We start from the raw sequence: 26,231 nt of genomic DNA on the forward strand, positions 1-26,231 counted from the left end.
TATATGCTTTGGCAGTCACTTTATACATAACATTATCCCTTCGGTACATGGCAGTAGTGCTGTATGACATATTATTTGTTTGAAAGAAGCACTTTCAAGGCAAACAGAATGAGAGAACAAACTTTTTGATAAAGTAAGATAAAAGGTGCCATGCTTAGACTCCCATTGCAACAAAACCTAATCTGGTCATTTTAAAGATAAAAATTAGTGTAGCACTGGTTAAACAGGTCACTAAACTAAACACTAAACTAACATCTATTCTTTTAACTTAATATTTTGTTAGCAATAGAACTTCAGCGCTGTGCATTAGGCCAGTTTTTGTGTACAGTTGAGGCTTGAAATGCACTTGACCTCTGAATTCAGGTATAAAATGCTCAAACTATGCAATCAAAGTGTCAGATAAATATTTTGCCTTATTTTGTTTACATGATGCACAGAAAGTTGACTGTAGGGGTCACGTTTCTGTTTCAAAACCAACTCAATCAAAAACAACATTTCAGAAATCATTGTTTCATCCTTTCATTAGGTTTATGATATTCTTGGAAGTGGCCCAAGGTTTACAGTAGTAACATGGCCCTTATCACATGTGGGTAATGTGACCAGTAATTAGTCCCTAGAACAAAAAAAATGACCACTGAATTGCCGCAGTATGACCAACAGAGTCTGCTGCCTAGTGAGACTAATCAAGAGAAAACATTGTTCGAATAAATACATAAATAATTTGAATTGCTAGAATCTAAGCTAATACTTGCTACACGCACAGCTGCAGCTATAACATCAGTGAACTTTACAGTGAGCCGATGCTCTCTCTGCAGTTCACTGCTTGCTGCAGGAAGCACATACTGAATAACCCCCCTTCTGACATGCATTTTTTTTAAGTTTGTGATTCTGATCCTCCAACACCACCAGTGAACTTTACACACACAACACTGAACTGTGCTTCACTTGCTCCTAGGTTACCATATGTTAACTGGTCTTTATAGAGATAAGCGGTACAGCTGCAAAAGAATTGTGCATGACGGAGATGATATACAGTATGAGAAATATACGTTAAACATGAATTTCAAAGACTCGCACTTCAGAGCACTCTGCCCTTCTCATTTCTGAAAACCAGCCTCCACTAAATCAAAGCAACTCCAGCTAACTGTGCATCTTTTCAGATACATAATAGAGCACAGCAGTAAAAACATGTACAGTGTAACATGGCATAAGTTATATGCAATCCAAGCCAGTAGATAGCAGTTCATATCAGTAAGCCCTACAAATTGTATTGTTTCTTTGTAATACACTGAATGAATATTGTTTAAGAGGCGACCAAAAAAAAGTCACATGGCAAATATTATTATTATTATGGGGAGGAAAGGGGTGTATGGGACAGTATGGATGGGGAAAGATTAAGCAGAAGAAAAAGCACAAGGGGAACAAATTGGACAGTGGTAGGTGGGGAAGTAAAGATATGGTACATTTGTTGAGGGGATAGAGGTAAGAAGGTAGGGTACATTTTTCTCTTTGGAATCAAGGACTTTTTATTTATCCGCATAAAGAAGAGATTAAGATATGGTACACAAAGGCAGAATAGGTATAGAAAGTGGGTGTAGTGTAGTATGCAAACAAACAAATGCAAAACAGTATGCACAAATGGGGTAGTATGCAAACAAATCCAAAACAGAATGCACAAACAAGCATGCGGTGCACTCACAAGGATGGAGTGACAAAACTGAGATAAACACACAGAAGGTGGACAAATGGTGATGGGGAGTACTGAGCCACATACAAAGTATGGAGGAAGTCACAGTAGGAGGAGGAATTATACCAGTGAGAAGGTGAAATGGGTTGCTGGCGGCATGAGAGATGTCAGGACAGACCACAGGGCTGCTTTACCTGCACAAAAGCATCAGCAGCTGATGATCCCATGTAGGCAATACCAATTGATGCCAGCCTCTCCAGTGATTCAATGATCAAAAATATCCACTTCAGTGAATCTACAATTCCACACAGGACAGCCTTTCTCTGATCAAAACATTGGCCCACCTGATGTTTGACTATATCCTGCACTGCACCCTTAGCCATCTGCAGTTATTTAAGTCAGTCCATCAGAGGGACAGTGGGTAGTAAAATGTTGTCATTGCGAACATTAATGCTTCTGTTGGCTAGAGTGATGATATTCCTAGGAAATGGTCCACTCATGAGAAGCTGCACTGTTGGGTATACTCTTCAACCTCTGAGCATTAAAAATCATAACATTGGCCTTTAAAAATCACAATAGAAGGTGAAAATAGCATTAATTTGTTTTTAACAACAGAAGATCTTTATATAGTAGGCCCTATATAGTAACTGACCCTGAGCCTTTGTGTAGGCTTAGTTTAGTTGTTTAATAAGGTATGTACCCATAAACAGAACCGACCTTATGGGGAGTGATAATAAATTTAGGAGGAGCAAGGCTGAATCTGAGGGCCTAAATTACTGTGTTTGAGAGGTATGCTGCTATGTGATGGGTCTCCTGCTGTTCCAGAAAATGCAAAAAGGGCTACTTGTGTCGGTCCGGTGATACAGAAGCACAACATCAGCCTGTAAGTGTGCAGTGAAGCTGTGAGAGACTGAATGTGACAACATTTGTGTTGTTAATGTGACATGTTAGCCAGTGCACACTGCTGTCCAGGATTAAGGACATGGGTACAGTCAAGGAAAATGTACCTCCTTACCAGAAATATGATATACCATGGAAAGACTTCTAACTGTGCAACCTATTCTGCTGCCAGGGATATGGTGAAGCAGTTCCATCCAATTTATCCTCTGAAAATGGGGAAAAACATTAGGGAGTTCCTGTGTTTTGATCATGTTGTGTTGGTAACCTGCTGGCTGCTGAGTAGTCATGTTACAGGCAGACATAGACCTTCCTCCTGTGTCAGTCTTCTGACCTGCCACACAAACAGCACATATGCTGGGGTTTTACATCTGAATAAACATCAGTCATATTTACTAGCAGTGGATGTAGGCTTTTACTTTGTCATTCATCTTTTGTAGCCTTTTGCTTTCCTTAGATGACATGATTTTTTTCCCACAGGAATTGTATTGCAACCCAAGATCCATATTGTGGCTGGACTGCAGAAGGGACCTGTGTGCTACTGGAACCTGGAGTCAGGTAATTTATTGAGAAATAAAACTGTGACATATTTTTAAGTGTGTGTGTGTGTGTGTGTGTGTGTGTGTGTGTGTGTGTGTGTGTGTGTGTGTGTGTGTGTGTGTGTGCACATAAATACACAGTAGCATATTATTAAATAAAGCATGCTGCTTGTGTTAAAATGGCAGTGCGCAGTGTGTGTTTGTGTATATGTGTGTGAAAACACACACACACCATAGCTCTCAACCCGGAAAATCATAAATCCGGACAAAGGCCCATGAAAAGTAGGTACAAATCTGTATGCTGATTAACATAATCATTGCATGTATAATTATGTAACCCCACCCACTCCAATGGAATTGTGGGATACCAACTTTCAAAAGCAAACTGAAGAACAGACAACCAAAATATGGTCCCAGACCCTGTAGTAAATGGTAACCATTTTTTTTAAATGTGTAGCAATGATGTTCACTGGGAAGGGAGATGATGAACGTTAGGATTTTGTTTTTTGTGACTTGCAGTATGTGGGTTTTGTGGTAAAAGTAGGGCATTTAATTACAGGCAATATTCTAATCCTAGCAAAAGAATATTATAGTTTGCTAGGACTTCCAAAAGTCATTCTCCATGGCCTACTGATCAGTGACATATCTAAGTTTGTGCCGCATGGGGCTGACTTTGAATTTGACACCCTTCCACCCTTATAAAATCATGGTCAAATGGGGCTCCCCATACACAGTTTTCCCTCCCTGCAGCCATTCCAATGTCCCATCACTTGGCTATTTTGCCCCTTTTACCATAAACACTGTAATGTGCATACTGCCTTACTTCTACAATGATTATTTGGATTTCATTTAAAACTTTTATTTTACATTTTATAGTACAAACACTAATAGACATATGCTAAACAAAGCAATACAGTCTCACAATGAAAATAGACTTACTATTAAAACTTCTCTGCCCTTGAAACTCATAGTCATTGAAACAGCATTGAAACTCACATTCAAAGAAAATGCTTCTGGCCAGTGGCGGATAAAGGTAACCTTAGGGCTGTTTTCAAATCATAGGCTCCTTGCACATGAAACATACATGTGTTCTTTGATACATCTTCCTGACTGTATTCAATTATATTCTAACAATTGTTAGAGCGCGTTTTAAATTTATTATTTTGAGCAGTTTTCCAGTAAGGAATGAAACAAAATGCATGAACTAATAATGACAAAACTGCCCAGTTCATAACATTTCCATCATAAAAGTCTACTCAAACTTCTACAATCTACCAGTGTCAGTAAGTATGCACAATCTCTGCAAAAGTAAAAGTCATCTAAATAATTCCACATTAAAGAGATTTGTAACTAATGAAGAAGTTGCTGCTAGCAAACAACTTTATATTTCATTGTTTCATCTACAAATAAAGTGCCTATTGCCCTTGAGGAATAAATTGCCTGTTATATATATTTTTTATTTTCTACTTCCTTTCCGTCTTTGTTACAGATGTCAGCTTTGTAATATTCCTTCTGTACACTTTCTATAGAATAGGTGTTTATGCATGCTTTTATTTTGGGTGAGTTTTGTGTCTATTTTGTTCATAGTATGAATTCTGAGTGTTCATCAGACTTTTATGCAATAGTTATTTGTTTGTTGTATATCAAGCTGTGACTGTTGCTTCTTTAATATTATGGTTGTGAACCTGATATGTTAACATTACGAGCTCTGAGTTTTAACATATTTACAAGCTGTGTAATAGTTATGACAGCAGTGTTTTATTTATTTACTATAAGTTTTAGCATGCTATGCTGATTGTCTTTAACAAAGTGTAGTTTTGTTCTAAGCTTGGATCTAAGTTATTTTAAAACATGTTTTGTTACAAGTGCACTATGCAAATGGGGAGTAAGTATTGCTATGTTTCATTGCCTCATTTTTTAATCAGGCAGTGACTATTGCTTCTTTAATATTATGGTTGTGAACCTGCTATGTTAACAGTATGAGTTCTGAGTTTTTAACAGATTCATAAGCTGTGCAATGGTTATGACAGCAGTGTTTTATTTATTTACTATAAGTTTTAATATGCTATGCTGATTGTATTTAACAAAATGTAGTTTTGTTTTAACTTGGATCTAAGTTATTTTAAAACATGTTTTTGTTACAAGTGCACTATGCAAATGGGGAGTAAGCGTTGCTATGTTTCATTGCCTCATTTTTTAATTGCTTATTTGCTTTTTAACTAGATTGGTTAGCTGGTTCGTAAATAGTTGTGTGTAGGAATTGTTTTCAGGATCTGAGGAAGGCACATGCCGAAAGCGCTTATCCTGTTCTTGTTTTTGTTGTATTAAAAGTTCCAGTTTTATGTCTATGGTGTTACGCTCCTTTTTGTTTTCTTCTAATAAATTGCCTATGTTACATTAAAAAATGATAAGCTAATAATATTGCAATAGTTAATGGTTGGCAAACTGATAACAGCTTCATAGTTGCTAGGTATCTCTGCCAAAGAGGACATTCTCAGGACTGCAGCATCCACTCCCTTTAAAATTACAACACAGTACAGTATCAGCAATCCATCTACATACTGTGGGAGTAGAACCCACAGCCTTCTGCATCAAAAGCAAGTGTTCTACCTGTTGTGCTATGAACAGAAACAGACTTGGCATCAGCAGCACTGAACTTCTCTCCCTCTGAAGAACTGTGCAGCACAAGAAATCTGGAAAAAGCCAAAATTTATTGGGGGGGGGGCAAAGCCCCAAAACCAGAGACACATTTTAAACATTGCTTGTATAATCGTAGACAAGTTGGGATACTAAAATGTTTTGTGTTACCAATGGGTTTCCTGAAAGATAGGAAGACTGAAACTTAAATGGCTATCATTATTTAGTGAATTCATTTCTCGCTGATTTGCCAGAAAACCTCAAGTTTTAAGAGGAACAGACCAAAAGTATGAGCCAAACATTCCAGACATTCTGTAAAACTTTGGACAGTTGAGAACTAACAATGGACTTAACTCCTTGAAGCACAAGTGGTGGTAGAGGTAGAGAATTTAGGCTCTTGTTCCTTGTACTCAAGGTACAGGGTTTGAGTCTGAGTAACCCTAACCACCAGTCACTCTTAAGTGGGGCATTTCTCTCACATACACACACACACCACAGCAGAGGTTCAACGCCCTGCACATGATGATGTTGCCCCCAAAAAAAAATAAATAAAAAACCTGGGAAATTCAGAAATCAAAGGTGCCAATCGGGAATTCGTGGCACCCCAATATTTTGTCCTCAAAACCAATATTAACCAAGGAATTTTGTATGGTTGAGATGTTTGACCCACACACACACACACACACACATATATATATATATATATATATATATATATATATATATATATATATATATATATATATATATATATATATATATATATATATATATATATATATATATATATATATTCTACAGATTCAGTGAGGGAGGGTGCCACTGTCCAGCCAACTGATAAATTTAACTGACAGAAAATGCAAGTGTTGGGTTTTGAGTGTACAAGTGCCCAAAATGTGATGGAGTAGAGCTTTGTAGTTAACATCCTTGATTGTAACAAGCAGCTGTGTTGTGCAGTTACCATTTTGGCAGATTTTCTGTAAAGTAGTTTATACCTATGAAAATGTTTTATTACTAGGAAATTTATTTCAAAAATGTGATTTGGTTTTATGTTCATGCATACCAGAAAAAGGACAGTAACATTTACTTCAGGAAACTGTTATGTAATCTTTCAAAAAGTAGCAAAGAGTTTGTTTCAGTGAATGCCTCTTTGCACTCCTGCCACAGTGTACCCTTAAAATATTTTTAGATTGGATTTTAAGAAAAAATATATATTGTGGATCATTTATGGAATGAATATTCTTACCTTTATTTAGTTTGCTAAGTTGTCTGCGTTATCATTGTTTTGCTCCTAGCAGAGCCTCTGATCCTGCTTTACATGCACTGTTTTCTACTTTGACCATGCCCAGATGGAAACAGTTGGTAAACGGTGCTCCATCTTCTTTCTTATTGCATTTTCCTCACTCTGGTGTAACCTGAAGAGATATTTTTAGTTAAAAGGGTATAGTGCATCACAGCCCTTCTATATCGGAAGGTCTTCAGGAAATTTTAGATAGATGCTGTCATGCTACATCAATCAAATACTGTGATATGGGCTACCAAGTCAGTATAATATTTTTGCAGGGTCACATATTTAAACAGTCAAATTATTTTGGACATACAAGGTTTTTTTTTTTTTTTTTTTAAGGCTGTAAAGATTTGCAGATGTCTTTGCAGATGTTTCTTTGTTCTACTGGATGAGTACTATTTGAATTCCATCTACACTATAGTGGCACTTATTTCTTTAGTTTTAGGCTCAGATAAAAATGTAGTTTTAGATGCTATTTGTCTTGATGTAAGTGTGAAGTTTTCTTTCTAAGCTGGTCAGCATCCCATCATGTGTTTAGTAGCAGGTACTTTGAGTAGAAAGACACTTGGTAACATCACGTTGTTCAATGGAATGTAAGAGTAACTCTGCTCTCTGGGATGTTTTCTGCTCATGTAGAAGTCTGTCAGTGGTGTAAAGCTGAGGTAGTCCAGCCTGCCCTTAAAAGTTATCTAGTTTAGTCTGGTTAAGAGTACACGATAATGTGCAGTGTTTTGGAAGGCCTACTGCAGGCCTCAAATACTGTATCTGGATAAAGATAAAGCGGTACAGATAGACAACCACAGTAAAAGGGAAGTAGGAAACGATGTGGAAGGGAGATTAAACATACCGTTGTTGTTTATCAGGGAGGTCAGGGAAGCAGTCCATGCAAAAAAGGCATTTGATGAGTTAAAGAATAAAGGATACATGTAGAAGTTAGAGTCTAATAAGGCTTATAAAAAGTGTTACAAAGGTGATAAAAAAGGTAAGGATAAAGCTAGACACAAATATTGCTGCGTGTGTGAAAAAGGGGAAGGAAGAATTATTTAGATACCTAAATGAGGCTGCAGAGATTAATGGGGAGAAGTAAGAACATGGAACAAAGATTTTCAATGAATTTACCTTGTTTTTAAAGAGAAGGAAGGAAGGGAGAGTGACAGCCACATGCCCATGGAAGTTGTAGAAAATAAACTTGGGTAGTTAATGAATGACAAAATACAGCATCTTGGCAGCATATCCTCAGGAGTCTTAACAACACTGCGAACCTTGGTAGCAGAAAAAGCATTAAGGAAGATAATGTGAGAAAGGCTAGATGCTTTCCTAGAAAACAAAATAGGTTTGCAGAAACCAGCAAATGCCAGCTCAGCCTTATTCCATTGTATGACTGGGTTATGTGAAACTTGACAAATTAAACCCAGTTGATGTTTTATTCAGATTTGAATAAAACCTTTGAGTCACTTCTCGTAAGATGGGCAAACTGAAAGGAGATTATGTGAGACAGAAGCTGAATAAATGGATAGAACTGTTGCAGTTAGCAAAAAGTAATGATCATAGAAACCCTAACAAAAAAAAAGGAATTGCTTAGTCGGGGTCCAAAGGGAGTTGATCTGAAAGCATTGCAATGTGGCATCTTTCTATCAGAGCTCACAAGATGCACTGGGAGCAAGGTAAGCTTATTTGTAAATTATGGTCTGATAGAAAACTGATGTAAGTGGAAGCGGAAGTGTCATCTAAAGTGTAATGCAGGGTAAAGTAAAGTACCCTGCAACCCTAGACTGGAATATTGACTGGGATGAGTAAGCTTAAAAAGTATGGGTCAGGAGAAAGTCCTTGCTGTGCTAGTTACAGCAGAAATGAACCAGCAGGTGTGGAATTAAAAAGCTTAGCCAAGGCCGATAAGATTCTTAGCTGTGTTCTTTGGGGTGCTTAATAACTTAGAAGTTATAGTACCCCCAAGTACATCCAGTTCAGGACCCATCTGCAGCACTGTAGTCTCATCTGAGACCCATATATAAATAGGATTACCAAGCTACCAGAGTATGTACAAAGAAAGGCTACTGAAGTAATAAAGGGAATAGAGGACTATGGCTAAGAGAACAGGTTTCAGAAGCTGACTATATGCAAAAAAGAGGACACAGGACACACAGAGGACACTGTGATTGCATACAACTTGTGAAAGGAAAGTGGAGAGATGAGGCATGTAGGAATAGCAAAGTAAGGGTGCAAAGTTCATCTAAAACACTAGAGAACTACTTTTTCATGGAAAGAGAATTGGATAAATGGAACAGGCTACTTGAGTGAGTAGTGGACTGTAAGACCACAGAGTCCTTCATGGAAGCTTGAAATAGCTTATGGAATTACAGTAGGGTCATAAGAGAGTTACTGAAAGATACTAGCTATGCAGATAGGGCAGGCTTCTCTGTCAAAACTATATAATGCAGCATAGTGATGGTAAAGTGCTTTAGTTTTATAAAACCCTGTTTGCAACACGGATATGAAGACTGTACTGCCAAAGAAGGAGAAGGGTAGTTCTTGCCACTGTTTCCTTTCTTCAGACGTAAGAGTGCTTAAGTGGATTCGGAGGACCCAGTCCATTGTAGATTTGTCAGGCTGTGTATGTTATTTGATCATTGAAACTAATGCTTTTACTAAGACGGAATCATAATTATTTAATATATATATGGAAAACCTCAAATTCTAAATTATCATCTGTGAGGTCTGATTTAATGAAAGTCATGTGAGTTGCAAGGAGAGTAATAAAACGAGAATGAGTTGGTCTAGACATAGCTATCTGACCCCCAGACAGCACTTAAAGGACAGCTATGTCCTAAATGGAAAAGTTCCTCCCTACAAAATGATCTGGATGCTGTCACATATTCAAAAGGTATGGCTGTTTCTCCATGCTGTGGTATTGTTTCTGTGTTTGTCTGAACTCTCACAACAGTTTCTTTAGAAGTTTGTCTTTCTGGCTTTTATATGTTACTTACCACTTTTTTTAAAGATTTTTGGCCCATGAAGAAAACCATCCAGCTAGGACCATAAATATTTTGTGTCTCTGGGGACACACAGTTCTTTTATTGTTTACTGTCATTTATAGCTGCCTTCTCTACTTTCATCTGGAACCATAACCATATGGAATCTTTGGGAACTCAAAGGGAAGAAACTTGATACCAATAACAGAAAGCAGAGAGAAAGCCTTTTCACAGCTAACTGAATTATAGCTTAAAAATGTAACTAATGTGTTAAGTTTATAGCTATAGAAAAAAAAGTATTGTAACATGTTGAAAGCAAGATAACAAATACAAATCAGATAGTGTCACTGGAAGAAAATGTGTATTTATTTGTCCAGTGACTCTGAGTAACAAGTGATTCTAAGTGCTGCTACTCATAAATAAGTGCAAGGAAGAGATCATTAAGAATGTAGGGTACAATAATCTTACCTTTCAAGGACACATGGCCTACTGTGAGAAAGAAAAAAAAACAAAAATCACCCAAACAGAAAATCACTTTAATATGTCTCTCCCCATCAAGTCATTTCAGAACAGAAAAAACAGCAATAATTACTTATGATGCTGTAAATACATGAGTATCACAAAGAACATTAACATAAGATAAAAAGTATTGTATTTTATTTTGTTTTTCTGTTTCTTCCCATAATGGAGCATTGAAGGTGTTACAGTGAGTTCTGGTGATTAGTCTTTATTACGGGAATTGAGAGGGATAAACAAGTATTTGTCCATACCAAATGTCCACTTATATTGGTACTCAATGAAGAAAGTAGGACGGTGAAGAAAACAAATTACATTAAGGATTTTTATTTTTATTCATTCCTGAAGATGGGAAAACAGAGTTATGTAAAGCTGTTATTGTGACAGTATATATTTAAAGGAGAGGTTTACATTAGCACGTCACTGGTGTCTCCACTCACCTCTGTATGTAATGTAGCCTTTTCCCAGCTGTTGAATTCTGAATATAAAAGGATAAGGCCTTTCTCATGCTGCTTCTCTGTCACTAATTTGCATAGGCCCAACGTGAAAGTATCATTACCCACCTGCCATCTTCAGTTCCTTCTTGCAAGAAACTTGCAACTTAAACTCTGGTGCGGTAGCAGGTAATTGTGAGGATAAAAAAAACTATATATAATGTATACTCCAAAATAATGTAGTAGTTGGGTATTTTGGCTCTTTGCAGACATGCCTTCTGTTTAGCACATGCGATAACAGGGATTCTCATCCAAGATGAAAGATGTCATTATCCCTGTATAGTCAACTTTAATTAGACCATTTACCAAGTATAATTCTACCTTTGGTTTGCACCTGTCCAGACACACAACCCAACTAGAAAGGGCCCAACTATTCCTGACCAGAAAGCTTATTATCCTTAAAAACCTAGGGCCCAAAGGCAGACTTAAAGCCTTATCTCCATGCTCTCTCCTATAGCCTATTTCATGGTGTTCTGTGTCTTGTATCTTGCTGCCTTAAGGATCCAAGCCCTTCTGGAAATCTTGCATCTTCATAAGGCCAACATCTCTGCAAACACTAGATCAAAATACTTACATTTCCAATACGTATAACAAAACATGATGAAGGCATTAATTCATTACCCAAAGTTTACCTCTTCTTTGGAATAAACTCCCCTTATATATAAAACAGATTGACACCTTGCTGCCTCAAGAAACAGTCTTGATGGTTGAATGGATACCTGTAAATGTATCCCTGCCGTGACTTGCTTCACCTATTTAAATCTGGAGGCACACCATGAATATGGGTTATGTCAAAGGTAAATGTTCTCATGACGTAATTGCTTTATGATTCCTATGATCCTTTGATCTTATACAGGCTGACAATAAAAAATAGCTATTTAAACACAGTCTTGATCCAAACTTTAATCTGTTCTTTTTAGCAAATTAAATACATGCTCAACAAGCATCTAGAAGTCTGTGTGTTTGCACAGCATACAATGCATATTGTACTCTCAAAGTTAATATATTGCAACTATGTGTAATATGATCATTTTTACTGAATTCTATTATTTCTCACTAACTCCATTATCCTGTGATATTTAATGATTTATTTATTTCATAATTCTCTGTTTTAAATCATTATATTTCTCTCTCCTACTTTACCTTATCTCTTTTAGGTAAAACTCCTTGTATGCATGTCTCTTCTATTTTACCATGTATTTCCTTAAACTGTAGTTTTTAATACTAGCATACCCACTGTCTACTTCCTTTTTATCATATTTCAGAATGGTCATTTACTTGTATTATTTGTAATTATAAAAGAAAGCTAGTAATCTAGCTTTGAATTTTATGATGATTATGAATTAGCAGTTGTTTAGTCAAAATTACTATATGTAGATACATTTTTCATGAAAGCACCATTTTCTTTTCATACTGTTATTGTCTAGTTTTATTGTTAAGTCCTGTGAAGCTTCTGCTATGGCAGAGCTTTTCGCCCTGGGACTCTACTGAAAAAGGGTCCTTTTTTTGCCAAGATAGAATATCTTAGTTAACTACTGTAAATAAATAAATTAGGAGCATGAATACCTAAGATGATTTTCAAGCAGTACTACAATTAATCCAGCATGGTGGATAGTTAAGAATGTCTAAAGGACTTAAATTTTAATATCTTTCCTACATCTAGGGTAAATGTTTACCTTTTACTTTTTGTAAAGGTGCAGTCTGATATTTGGGTTGTAACTATGATATTCTTAAAACAGAGAATATAAATGCAGCCACAGTTATAAGATGCACATTCAGTGTGCCTATTTCTGTTACTATTGGCCATGACAGACAGTGGGCGAGTACAAGGCAAATTATCCAGCTGCTTTTACCTTGCTTGAAAATAAGAAATAATTAGGGCTCTGTGATGATGTTATATGGAATTGTTCTTGGATTCAGAACAAAAATGAATTAGAACAGAATTCAAGAGTGTTTTTTTATAAGACAAAGACCTGCCACCCTATCATGGCTGAGGCTTCACTCCATGCACTACTTGCATCAATCAGTTAACAAATTGCTGTGCCACAAGGAAAGGAGAATTTCTTCCTATTACTGGTATCCTTCCTGGGTACATTTTTGCACTTGTGGCTTTACTCACACGTGGCATCCAGAGTAAGGATATGCATCCACCTATCTGGATTTTCTAATATCTTTGCTATGTCGTCATAGCATCTCACTTGCTGATGATCATCCAGGTTTTGTCATCTTTTTCTTCTTCAGGAAAGAAGACTAGCAGCTGGAAGGACTAGTTCAGGAAAAATAGATGAAACCATTCATCAAAGGATTTGTATTACCACAGAAAAAGTGAGATAATAAGAGAATTAGATGTAAATCCTCCAAGCGTGAAGCTTCAGTGGTCTGAGCCTTTGAATGAGAAGTGACACATTTTGCTAAGATAGTTGTCCCCACAAATAGGAAAAATATATAGCCAGGGGTGATTTCGCCATCTTGAAGCTATGAAAATTACATTTATTGAGTCTCTTCTGTGTCTTGAAGAACATATTCTGTATTTGTAGAAAGTATGAAAATGTATACAACATGTTCAAAGTCCTTGAGAATGAGGGAACAGCTGACTTCAATGCTCAGACATGAGGAATACTGAAAACTGAGCATTGTCATCTGAAGCAAACAGGCCTACCAGTGGGGTCCCCAAAGAGTTGTTATCTTAAAAAATAATGGCCAGTCCAACTGTTTCTCTTGTGTCAGAGGTAATAATTAACTCTGTGTGCCTATCATAATATTAATTCTATTGCCCTTGCAGGGAAGCTAATTGATAGCGATTTTGTGTTTTAATGCCTGTTCCAGTGGTGGCGAACCTATGACATGCATATCAAAGGTGACGCACAACAATGTTTTGGGTAACATACCAGCATTCATCAACACCTGAGTTACCAAAGAAACTGAATGAACAAAAATACAAGAAATATGTGACCCTGCACTTATCTATTAAAACTTATAAACAACAAATATCATTAATTGATGTTAATAATGTTAATCAAATCAAATGCAGTGTGTTCCATATTTTTTTCAGTTCAATTCAAAATTACTATTAAAAGTAGGGTAATTTTTTTTTGGTGCACTATTTTAAGCCTAATTATCAGTGCACATATTGTTTTCTCTATTGTAAGTCACTGATTTTTCTTTTAATTTTATAATACATAGCAGCACACATGATTGGACTGTATTTTTTTAAAATAAATGAATATGTAAAGAATTGTTTCTCATTTGTTTGCGCTGGGTGGGGGGCACACCAGCAAATTCAAGATAGGCATTTTCCAAATTTTTGACATGCTGAGCCCAAAAGGTTCGCCATCACTGGCCTGTTCGAAATATTCACCAGCTTTCTACAGAGGAAGTAACCATGTGCGTGCCTTTACTTGCTGATGCGCCATGGGACTCTCTAACTGTATGTATTTATGTTTTGTGTGGGATTTTTTTTTTTTTTTTTACTTATTTCTAAGTATTGACCATCCCAGTCAGTGTTGAAATTATTAGTATCAGTTAGTATTATAACCTAATTCCCCATGTTGTCAAGAATCCTGTCAATTTGTCAGTGGAATTATTGTTTTATGATACTGAGGCTTTTAGAGTTTCTGCACATACAACCATGCTCTAGTTTTCTTTATTTTTATGATTACTTAAAGCAGTAATAATGAAGAACCATTACTCACTCTGTGTTGAAAAATGTTTTGGTTTCTAGCTATATATAAGGCAAAAAGCTGTCTCAAGATACGGCTAATCCCCCCCCCCCCTTTTACAGCTATCATTCCTTAAAGCAGTGTAACCCATTTTATTAAATTTATGATTCTCTGTGTAAAAGTCAGAATACCTTGAGTGCACCAGATAGGCCTTCTTGTCATTACAGCCTCTGACTGTGAGAATTCTTAGGTATTAGAGATTACATTTTGTTTTAGCAGACGTTAACTGCGCAGGTGGAGACTGATGAATTTAACTGATTTGCAGTTTCTTGCCTAAACTGCCTGATCATAGTATTAGACAGAGGTTATATTACTTTAGCACACAGTGGTCTCTACATGATGCTGACCTCCTTTTGCCATGGTGTAGTGACCACACAGGTGACTATAATAACAGTATGAAGGACACACATTGCTGTGAGAATGTTAGCATTTTGTATCATCTTCTTTCAAACCAGCATTCACACTACTGTTCATCACACTGGCACACCTTTACACGTGCAATGTTTTAATTCATCCTTATCATCACCCCCCCGCCTTTTTTCCCATTTTCTACATGGGGTCACGTTGTTCTGTCAACTGTCGCCATCTCTGTCTATTCAAAATGAGTCTCCTGCCTTCTTCGACACTCATGCCTGATTGTTGCACAGTCCATCTACCTGTTTGCTGAACGTCTTCATTTCCTCTCGCCTTCGTCCTGTCTGTCCGAGGTCTTCTTCACCAGATTGTCTTCTGCTTTCCTGCACATGCCCAAACCACAGTAATCTGCTGTCTTTGACCTTTTCTGCAGTTGTAGCCACTTTGGCTTCTGTTTCTAGTCTTTGTGTTTACTTCATAAGTTCTACCTGCCTGGCTATGGTATTACAGCACAAAGAAAACTGAGTGAATCTCTGCACCTGAGTGGACAGCTACCTGCTGTTGAGTCCTTCTTCCTCTGTCTACTGACAGTTTGTTTGTGGGTTAAACAGTCCTCAGAGCTCATACCAAAGTGTATTGCAGAATTCTTTGTCAGCGAGGTGTTGATGTCCATTGTATGTCAAGACAAGAAAATTCCAATCTGATTTTAATTTCTTAGGAAAAAATCTTGACTCTTTGTTATTGCACCAGGTTCTATTCCTTCCCCTTCTGGCTTTTTCCCAGTTAGGGGTCACCACAGCGGATCATTTGTCCACTCATGATTGGCAGTGAAGTTTTTACGCTGTCGAGTTGCCAGCCCAGCGCCCAACCTTCTACTGAAGGCACACACACGCACGCACTCACGCCTAGGGTCAATTTAGAGTGTTCAATCCACCTACAGCATGTCTTTGGGATGTGGGAGGAAACTGGAGCACCAGGAGGAAACCCATGTGACCACAGGGAGGACATGTAGACTCCGCACAGAAGACACCCCAGCCGAGGATCGAACCGGAGCACCAGGTTCTATTCCTACTAAATCAAAATTGAGTCTAGTCTTCCTCTTTTACTTGTGGCCTTTTCAGGAAACAAACTGTGATGTATATCAATCCCATTCCATCCCACAGTAGAAGGAAAACTGCACTAGGTATTTAGTCATACCTGCCCTGCTTGGTCCTATAACAGCTAGAGGCAATTCTCTAACAAGGGCAACTAACAATATTTATTTTATTGCTAAGTATGTAGGTGAACTGGTGTGTGTGTGTGTGTGTGTGTGTGTGTGTGTGTGTGTGTGTGTGTGTGTGTGTGTGTGTGTGTGTGTGTGTGTGTGTGTGTGTGTGTGTATGTGTGTGTATATATATATATATATATACATATATGTATATGTATGTATACATATATGTATATGCACATATATATGTATAAAATCAAAAAGAATAACACTTGAAAAAATAACTGTGCATATTTGTGCTGTAGTATGACATTTCTTTCTGTTCTTTTTCAGAATTCAGTTTGAACAAGACGTTGAGAATGGTAACACATCTCACTTAGGAGACTGCGAGGGTAAGTACGTTTGGTCTTCTAGTTAGAATTAATTTTTTTTGATAAGTCCACACTGTACTAGAATGTATCGTATCTGTGCAAAATACCTTTCAGATACATTATCCAAAGAAGATGTTTGGAAAAGCTTATTTTCAGAGACTGTAACATTATGCAAAATGAAGTATTTGATGTGGTGTAAACACAAGGGCCAAGACACATACTAGTAGGTTCAATCAACTGCTCCTGGTGATACAGAATTTTGATGCATTGTGATTAGAAAGTAGGTGTGGCTAAGTCAAGGTTGCTGAAGGCTCTGTTTTCCTGTTAAAGTAAGTACAGAAAGGCCGGCATGCATATTCTGTAGCCAGTAAGAAGCCATGTTCTGAATTGTGAGATCCTGTTGTACTCCCACTATAGCCACTGCCCGAAGAGCAATCGTCTGATTTTTTAAGCTAAACTCCCTGACTGGAAACTTTACTCTTTATCACTACATTCTGAAGGTGCTGACTCTCAGAAGAACACCTGTACAGAATCAGATGGGGGCTACCAAGTCTGTCTGACCCTTCCAGCATATGTACCACATTTGTCTAGCAGTAGCATATCAACTGACCCACAGCAACTAATATATATATATATATATATATATATATATGTGTGTGTGTGTGTATATATATATATATATATATATATATATATAGAGTTTCACTTCAGAATCTCGAACTACTAAAATATCGAATTTCAGGAGCTCGAGACTGAAGTGTCAAAAATGCACTTGCACGAAAGTGCAGAATCCCGAATGTGGAAATCGCAAATCCACAGTTGTGGAGGCGTGTACGTGCCGTGGGATTCCCTGTGTTCATGATGTGCGGTGTGGTATGTGGATGTAGCTAGAGATTTAGGTAAGTGATGTTTTACTAGGGGTTTTGGGTAGGGATTTTAGTGTGTGTGTGTCTGTGTGTGTGTGTGTGTGTGTGTGCATGCGCATGTGTGTGTGTTTGGAGTTTTGATGTGTGGGTTAGGGTAGGTAGGTAAGATTGTGAGTGTGTAAGTGCTGAGAGTGGTGGTATTTGTACGTATGTGATGTGTGTTTGTGCAAGGGGAGTGTAGAATGTCTAGTGGTGGTTTTTGTGTGTTTATGTTTTAGTGCGATCTGTGGTGGTGGTGCTGCGGTAGCGCTGTCACCTCATAGCAAGACATTGTCTCGTTCGATTCTCTTCTATGTGGAGGCATATGTGAATGGGGCGTGCCTTCGTTGAAGGTTGTGCATCAGGGCTGATAACCCGGTAAGTAAAAGTCCACTACCAATCATTAGTGGACCGGAGTTCCGCTGTGGCGACCCCTAACCGGGAAAAGCCGAAAGACACAAACGTGTTTTTAGTGCAACCTCGGAGTTAGTATATATAAGTAGTGGAGGTGTGGGGGGTGCATGGGGGGCTTGCCCCCTTCTGATATGTAGGGTCCGCATGTGTGCTTGTTTTGCTTTGTTTGTGTGTGTTTTGTAGTGTAGGGAGGAAGGTGTATGACTGCTTGTTTGTGTGTGGAGTGTGCATGTGGGCAGTCGCGATGTTGAATTGTGCTTTTTTGGGGTTTCGGGTTTTTCATTGTTTGGCTTTACAGTCTCGAGATACTGAATTTCAATATTTCAGTATTTATTTATTTTACATTTATTGACCAGGTTAGTCCAGCTGAGCAGTTGGCTCGTTTTCAGTGGAGACCTGGGGAGTAAAGCTCCACAGTGAGTATATAAATTTTACATACAGACAGTTAAGAAATCATCAGTGGCAACTAGACAAACTGTAGCAAGATAACATTTATAATAAATCATATAGAAAAATACACTCAGGTACAATGTAATAATGAAAAAGTGGGACAGAGAGGTAGAGTGGTAGAAGTATTTTGGGATTGTAAAGTGAAACTATATATATATATATATATATATATATATATATATATATATATATATATGTATACATAAAAATAAAGATATATTACCTGACTTTGATCATATCAATAGAGTCTAGCACTTGGCCTCTGTCTGCACTTCACATCTGGCACTGTTTCCACTTTAACCATTCCTTTCATTACTGCTATCATCTAACTCAAGGATTATTCTGGTTTTCTTACTGTTTCCGTCTCTGTTAATTGGACAGAACTGTAAATTCATTTCACCAATAACCGTATGTCATCAGTCATGGCTGTACCCTTTTCTCATTACATGTTATAGGCCTTAGCCGTTTTCTTAGCTTGTCCAACTTGTTATTATCTACTTTCCACATAACTTATTACTTCCCCCCCAAAGCAGCAGAACTGTGTACTGGTGTAGTTTACCCCTGCCTGCTTGCCACATCTGCTGTCTCCTATTATTACAAGCATACTGTTATAAGTCTGCATGTCACATGCCACAGCTTCAATTTAAATCTAACCTCAAATGGGAAAAATGAATCTGCTCCACTTCATTAAGCTTCAAACAGTAAGATTATTCTCTCTTACTGCTCTTTGGGGTCTTTCAGATTAATCCTCGACCATCATCAAATCATGTTCCTCACCAGACCACTGGTGTAGCGGCAGGACATCCATCCACATTGTCGGTACTGCAAGTTCACATAGTGACTTGGGTTGCCCAAGGTCAGTCAGGGGGATAGGCTAAAATGGCCAGAGGTGGCTTGTTATTTCAGAGGGAGGGACATGAGTGAGTCTGCTATTGTAGTACTGTCTGATGTAAACTATGGAGATAGTGTGGTTGACACTAAGGGGAGGGATAGACAGAAACCTTTCACTATATGCAGAGATGTTTGCCTGTACACAAACTTGCTGGTATCATTGCATGTCTGTTTCCCCGTGGGAAAATTAGGACATCAGCTTCAAAAAAGGCTCATGCACACAGTACAATGATCTTCTGATAGCCAACATCTTAGTGCTAACCACAGAGACTTTCTTCCCTATGGAGAGGGACCTCCCACAGAAAAAGGGGCACATCAGATTTCACCCACTTGCATGAACTGACTGAGACTGAATTCTGTAGAATGGGAGTTAATGTCATGAAGTTAGTGGCAAAGAGCAATGCAGAGCCCAACTTCAGCAAATTATCTTTTTTTCTTCCCTGAACTTCTGCAAATTTCCTCAGAACTGGCCACATTAATACAAAAGATATTAATAAATGCTTAATCTATGCCAGAACTGCATCATACATTAACAGCCTCATATCATTGCCATCTCTGAAGTAAGGCTACAGTCCTGATTTCCATTAAAGGAATTATGATTTGTAGCTGCTACGTTTGTAGGCAGAACAGAGCACATAAAGGTGCTGTCAAATTTACCTTTTTTGTCATGATTTCATCCAATGTACACTGTACTACAGCTAGTGTCCTTCTTTAATTTTCCTGTAAATAATCATTATGTTTGTAATTGTTAACAACCACGTGTACATCACCATGATCTCTGTGCATGTGTGTGCATATCACCTTACTGAAAATCAATGTGCTGAAAGTCATAATACTGAATATAAAATGTTCAGATCAAAATATCTACTCTCCTATGTGTGTCAAGAGCTGGAATTGCTTCCCCTCTCCCCTTGCAGGACCCATGTTAACGCTTATTTTCACATTTCACTAACACAGGAGTATATTGTCTGTTGGCTGGCTGTGTTCTTGTGCAGTGAGCGCACATATATTATTAGGAGGTACTTTGCAATTAACATATTAAGTTTCAACGTTTTGACATTTGAAGATTTTGCATTCAGTATTATGGTCTTCACTATACTATCATTCAATAAATTGCCACATATCCTATATTTTATGTATATTTATAGTCTTTCCAAACGAAAAAGTAAAAAAGTCACACAGACAAACCAATTAGTAAAAACTAAGAAAAACTTAGCCAAGCTAGAGTTTTCACTGTGTGATACCTTAAACTTCCTGTAATAGAGGCCCATGAGATATATGCAAATAACTCCTTAAGGACATCAAGTGTTTCAGATATATGGCTTCTGAATATCCATGACTTTTAACTTTTTCTTTTTAAGTCTTTCTGGATACATTCAGGCCAATAGTTTTTACAGTTTTTCCAAAGGAAACTACAGGCAATATCAGTTTTTGGATTACTAGTCACTGTAACACCAACCTTTTTACCATGGAAGGCTTTGCATTCATTGCACTTACTCTGCAAATCCCTGTTTTCAACCCGACATTGATCAACAACACCTACTGATAAAATCATTGACAAAATAGTATCCTCATCTGAGCCCTTCCATAAACCCCATGACAGATATATTTAGTGTCCTTGTACCCTTTTTGCCATCTGGTATCATGACAACATCCTTTAGGAACATCATTTTTTTTCTTTTCTCATTGTACAAATAAGGACGATCCATTTATATACATCAATGTAATGCATGCTATCTGCTATTCTCTATTGTTCTAGTTTGTCCTTAATGAGTCTTTTGAGTGTTTTAATGCACCAGTCCTAAAAATATTTAGTAAGCTCATCCATGTTTGCCAGAGTGTGCCATGTCAAGTTGATTACCCCAACATTAAAAACCACAGTGAACGAAAAAGAAAAACTTTGGAAAATCTTTCACTTTGATAAATTCTGTCTCTTTTCTGACTAAGATTCAGGAGGCAAGGAAATCCTTCACACCACCTTCAGCTACTCTTCATATCAGTTTTGGGATTAAATAAAAACACACACTAAACTTTAATAATGAACTAATAACACGTAAATAAACAACAAACCAAATCTCGAATCCAGCTAAACAACCACGGATGCATGAACTGTAGATAAGCTCTTTCGTTCCTTCATTAACAATTCACAGAACTTCATCAGATAAATTACATGCTACCTCCCTTACTTTATATATAGTTAAAAAGCCTATCACAATGCTACATTAATTAAATTAATTATCCTCCATCTTAATGGAACTACCTACATAAAAACAGTTCCATTATTATTTAAGTCAAACCTGTAAACTTAAACCTCAATAACGTACATAAACAGAAACAGGTTTTAAAACTGGTGTGTTGCAAGTATACATCTTCTTCCTTTTCAGTGATAAAATATCAAATAAAACGTGCTAATAATGCATAAAATTGTGAGCAATATCTAAAAATTAATTAATTTGAATAGCTTAAGTAAAACTTCAATAACAGTAGTCCATGCCTCTATATATATTATCCGATTTCAATGCTAAAATACTTCTTCTTTTTCTTTCAGCTGTTCCCATTAGGTGTCACCACAGTGGATCATCTGTTTCCATTTCTTCCTGTCCTCTGCATCTTGCTCTGTCAGACCAACCACCTGCATGTCCTCTCTCACCACATCCATAAACCTCATCTTAGACCTTCCTCTTTTCCTCTTGCCTGGCAAGCTCCATCCTTACCATCCTTTTCCCAATATACCCAGCATCCCTCCTCAGCACATGTCCAAACCAACACAATCTCACCTCTCTGGCTTTGTCTCTAAACTGTCCAAACTGAACTGACTCTCTAATATACTCATTCCTAATCCTGTCCAACCTTGTCACACCCAGTGCAAATCTTAACATCTTTAACTCTGCCATGTCCAGCTCTGACTCCTGCCTTTTTGTCAATGCTGCTGTCTCCAACCCATATAACATAGCTGGTCTCACTACTGTCTTGTAGACCTTCCCTTTCACTCTGGCTGGTACCATGTCACAAATCACTCTCGACACCTTTCTCCACCCACTCCATCCTGCCTGTACTCTCTTTTTCACCTCTCTTCCACATGCTAAAAGACTACTTATTGAAATTGTGTCATTGATTCCAGGGGGATGGGTGGGATTCACCAATATGTGCCAGTACATTTCTCTGTACTGTAAAAAGGCTGACCAATTCCTCCCCCCACTAACAACCACTTTTTCAAGAATGCAAAATAAAAACTTTTTAAAGTTGGTACAATTTGTAGAGTGTCTATAAAGGGCAGTACACATGTTGATATATTCTCTTTTTAAGGGCATTTTCAGTCTTTCCTATATAAAAAGATGAACAGGACAAACAGTGATATAAATCACTCCTTTCATATTACAGTGAAATTGCCCAATATAGGGAAGACTCTTTGGTGATCGCCTATAGTAATATACGTAGTCTCATTAATGTATTTACACTCTCTGCAGACACCGCACTTTCTCATTTTCCCTTGTTTTTCCTAGTTCCTTGTTTGTTCTTCTCAAATAAATTCTTCATATTCTTATCTTTACTGACAAATTTCAGAGAAGAACCTAGACTCTCTGTTAATTCAAACGTCCCAAACACAACTTGCCAGTGTTTTTCAATTACCCGGTATAAATACTCCCCAATTCTAAGGTACCTGGATTTTCAGTAGTGATGAAGAATGACTTAGAAAACAATATTAGCTGTGTGTTAACTTATGGTTCACATTCCCCCATTGTGAAGCATATTGTTGAAAAGAACTGGCACACACATAATGTACTTGTACAATTGTTAAAGAATTATTTGCCATGTTTTAATCTTGTAAGGTAATCCTTATCCTGATTAATTATTCCCCTTCTTGATTTTCAGTTCTATAGCCTCTGGTTGGATTATTACTTCTCAGTTCTCTCTTGGATCTTCCTTTTTTTCTAAACAATATAGCTATTTCATCAAAGCAAAACAAAATAACTGTAAAATTAAATTCCTTATTAAATTTTGTCTCTAAATAGTACATCCTAAGAACAAATCCTTAGTCTAATTTAAAACGTTTTGTGTTTCTGATAGATTGAGAAAAATAAGATCTTATCTGATAAAATAATAATTTTTACTAACATCACCCTAATTTATCAATCAGACGACCTCACCTTTTCAATATTTTTGTATTACTCATTTTTATACAGTTTCTGTCAACATAATGAGACCTTCCATCACCACACAAACTACATAAAATCATTTGATAATGATTAGGGACAGTCCTTTATATTCTTCCTGATCCCTTCACCAGTGTAGATTCCTGTGTTTATTATTTATCTAGAATGTTCCTCTTTCAAGCACTTCAAATGCAGATAACACTTTTTATGCAACTTTCCCCCTTAATTAAAACATAGAAATCATTGGCATAAGCATATATTCTCTACAGCAAGTTTGCAATAAAACTTCATATAATGTACACATAAAAGAGGGTCTCATAGGCACCCTTGCTATCCTGTTTACTGAATTAAAACTTTTCCCACTGAATTCCATTATAAGTACCTCACCTAGTAAACCACTGTGTACTTTTTAATCCTATTCCACATGTGCACCTCTGCATACTTTTTAAATCTATTCCATATATCCCTTGTCTCACATATGCACCCCATATCTCCCAACAAAGTATTTTAGTTCATATGTCGAATATCATTATTTAAGCAGTAGCATATGTCATTCAGCCCTCTCTCTTACTTCCCGTTCAAAAACGCTTCTTAAAATTCTTTAAAGAATGAAAGTGTTTATTTCTTAACCAGGTGCTTCTGTTTTTTATCTACTTACTGGATTTTGCTTCCTCTACTCTAGCATTTTTTATCATACTACTGTTTTCCATAAAATAGACCATTCTCTGTTTTATCCAGATTATCAGCGTTCGTTATTAACCTTTAAAAATATAATTACCGTTTCCTTCATTTTTTGTAGCATATTCGTGCTATCAAATTTCTGAAACACTATCTTTAGTTCCTCTTTTATCCCATACCATAATAATTTGGATGATTTCTCTCTCCAAGGATTTTTTTTCCTAACTAAAAATGTTTATTGTAATCATCTGCCGCGTGTATTACAACATTCTCGTTATTGTTTTATACTTTGTTGTGGTACCTGGCTTGCAGTCACTCGAGTGTGGATTTGTATTTGAATTCCCTATGTATTGTCCCTGTCCTGACATACCATTTTGTACTTTATTTTTTAAATTCTCCCTGTCCTTTAGTGAGTAGCAGTTATATTTCACTAGCCTTATTTTATATTACCCTGTAGAACAGAGCATACTTTGTAAATATGACCCATTTTCCACAGTACCAGCATGCTAGTTTTATGCACTTTCATACAGGTGACCTTTATTATGTGGTATCTATTGCACATTAAGACAGTCACTGTGTTCCTGCCCACTCTCCCCACACTGAAATATTTTCATAGTTGACTGCTATGATAAAAAACATCCTTTATATGTCTTTTACCCAACTGAAACTACAAAGACATTGTTGAAGGCCACCCAAACATTTTTTTATATTATTTTGCATTTCTCTTCATTTTTATTTTAACCAAAATAATCCATCCACAATGTTCACATATTCTGTTTTAAGCATTACATAGTAAGACTTTTACAGTCTTTGTCATTTGGTTCCAAAACCCATTATTGAAATCATGAATTATAACGCAATTAGAATGTTATCTAATAAATAGCTAAAATTTTCCCTGCTTTAATCTGTCATACCTACTGACCTTGTTTTATTAAACTATAGATTCATATATGTAGTGCACAGTCAGAGGAAGCAAATAGTTATATGTTGCCATATGTATTGCTCTACAAAAGAAACAACAGAGAAGCAAAATGTTACTGCAGCCATAAAGCGTATATGGTCAGAAAGTTACCCATTAAAAATGTCACATGCTGCTTTTAGGTCTGCATTGTTAACCAAACAAAAACAGATAAGGATTCCACAGGCCAAATAACCAAAATATAAAGAATCCAGGGGCACATTTTTAATTGTATATTTTTCTGAGTGTTTTTGTATGTTTTTTATATACAACACACACACATGTATATAGGCACATACATTTTGATATTTATTGGATCTATTACAACACACAATCAACAGAACCTGCTGGAGGAACAGGTTCTTCACCCAGAGACTGCCCATGCTCTGGAATAGACTTCCCATACATGTCAAGCAGAGCACCTTGCTGACCCTCTTCAAGATAAATTCTGATGAGTGGATGGGTAATACAAAGTTCACCCGGGGATCACTCCAGTGGATGTACTTTATAGAGGCACTGGAAACTGACGTTGGATGGCATGATGCCAAGGCACTTCTATGGGCTAGGCTTGTAAAGGCTCCAGGGCCATTAGCCTAGTACAAACCTAAAAACCTATGAACAACTACTTTTAATACTTTACCGTATCTGTTTTGTATATCAAATACACTTTTAATTTTTCATGAATGGTACTGAATTACTTTTTTTGATAAATCAAAGCTGAGTTTTTTTTAACTTAATTATCCTTTCGACTCACTGGGGCTGGATAACTAAATCAGGTGATGAGAAGTCTGGATGTATACAACAGTGGTGAATGTTTTATTTTCCATTGGTCTGATGAAGTCCTGACTACTAAAGGGACAGAAGCACAATGAATTATTTATCAGTGTGCTCAACTTCTTATACAACTATCAAAAGTAAAGAAAGAAAAAGCCCTTTTCCTGAGAGATGGAACAAATACACAATAGCCCAATCAAAAACAAAAATATGTTCCAAACACTGAACCACCACAAATGAGCTCATATCCAAGTAGAAATCCAAATAAAGTCCAAATGAGATTCCACAGAAACTTTATTACAAAGGTAAGCACTTTCACAACCTGTCCT

At 37.0% G+C, this 26,231-nt stretch overlaps 1 protein-coding gene across 2 annotated transcripts in view; it reads left to right on the forward strand.

The window, feature by feature from the left end:
- SEMA6B (semaphorin 6B) overlaps nucleotides 1-26,231 on the forward strand; it is a 1,264,941-nt gene that overhangs the window by 1,222,680 nt on the left and 16,030 nt on the right. For both annotated transcript variants that reach the window (XM_044053908.1, XM_044053909.1), the window contains exons 16-17: nucleotides 3,065-3,142; nucleotides 16,641-16,699. In XM_044053908.1, coding sequence (XP_043909843.1) covers nucleotides 3,065-3,142; nucleotides 16,641-16,699 — 137 coding nt within the window. The remainder of the gene's footprint in view (nucleotides 1-3,064; nucleotides 3,143-16,640; nucleotides 16,700-26,231) is intronic.

This window comes from Protopterus annectens, chromosome 13.part0 (genome assembly GCF_019279795.1).
Source record: "Protopterus annectens isolate FY-2018-M chromosome 13.part0, PAN1.0, whole genome shotgun sequence".
In the NCBI taxonomy this organism is placed as follows: Eukaryota; Metazoa; Chordata; order Ceratodontiformes; family Protopteridae; genus Protopterus; species Protopterus annectens.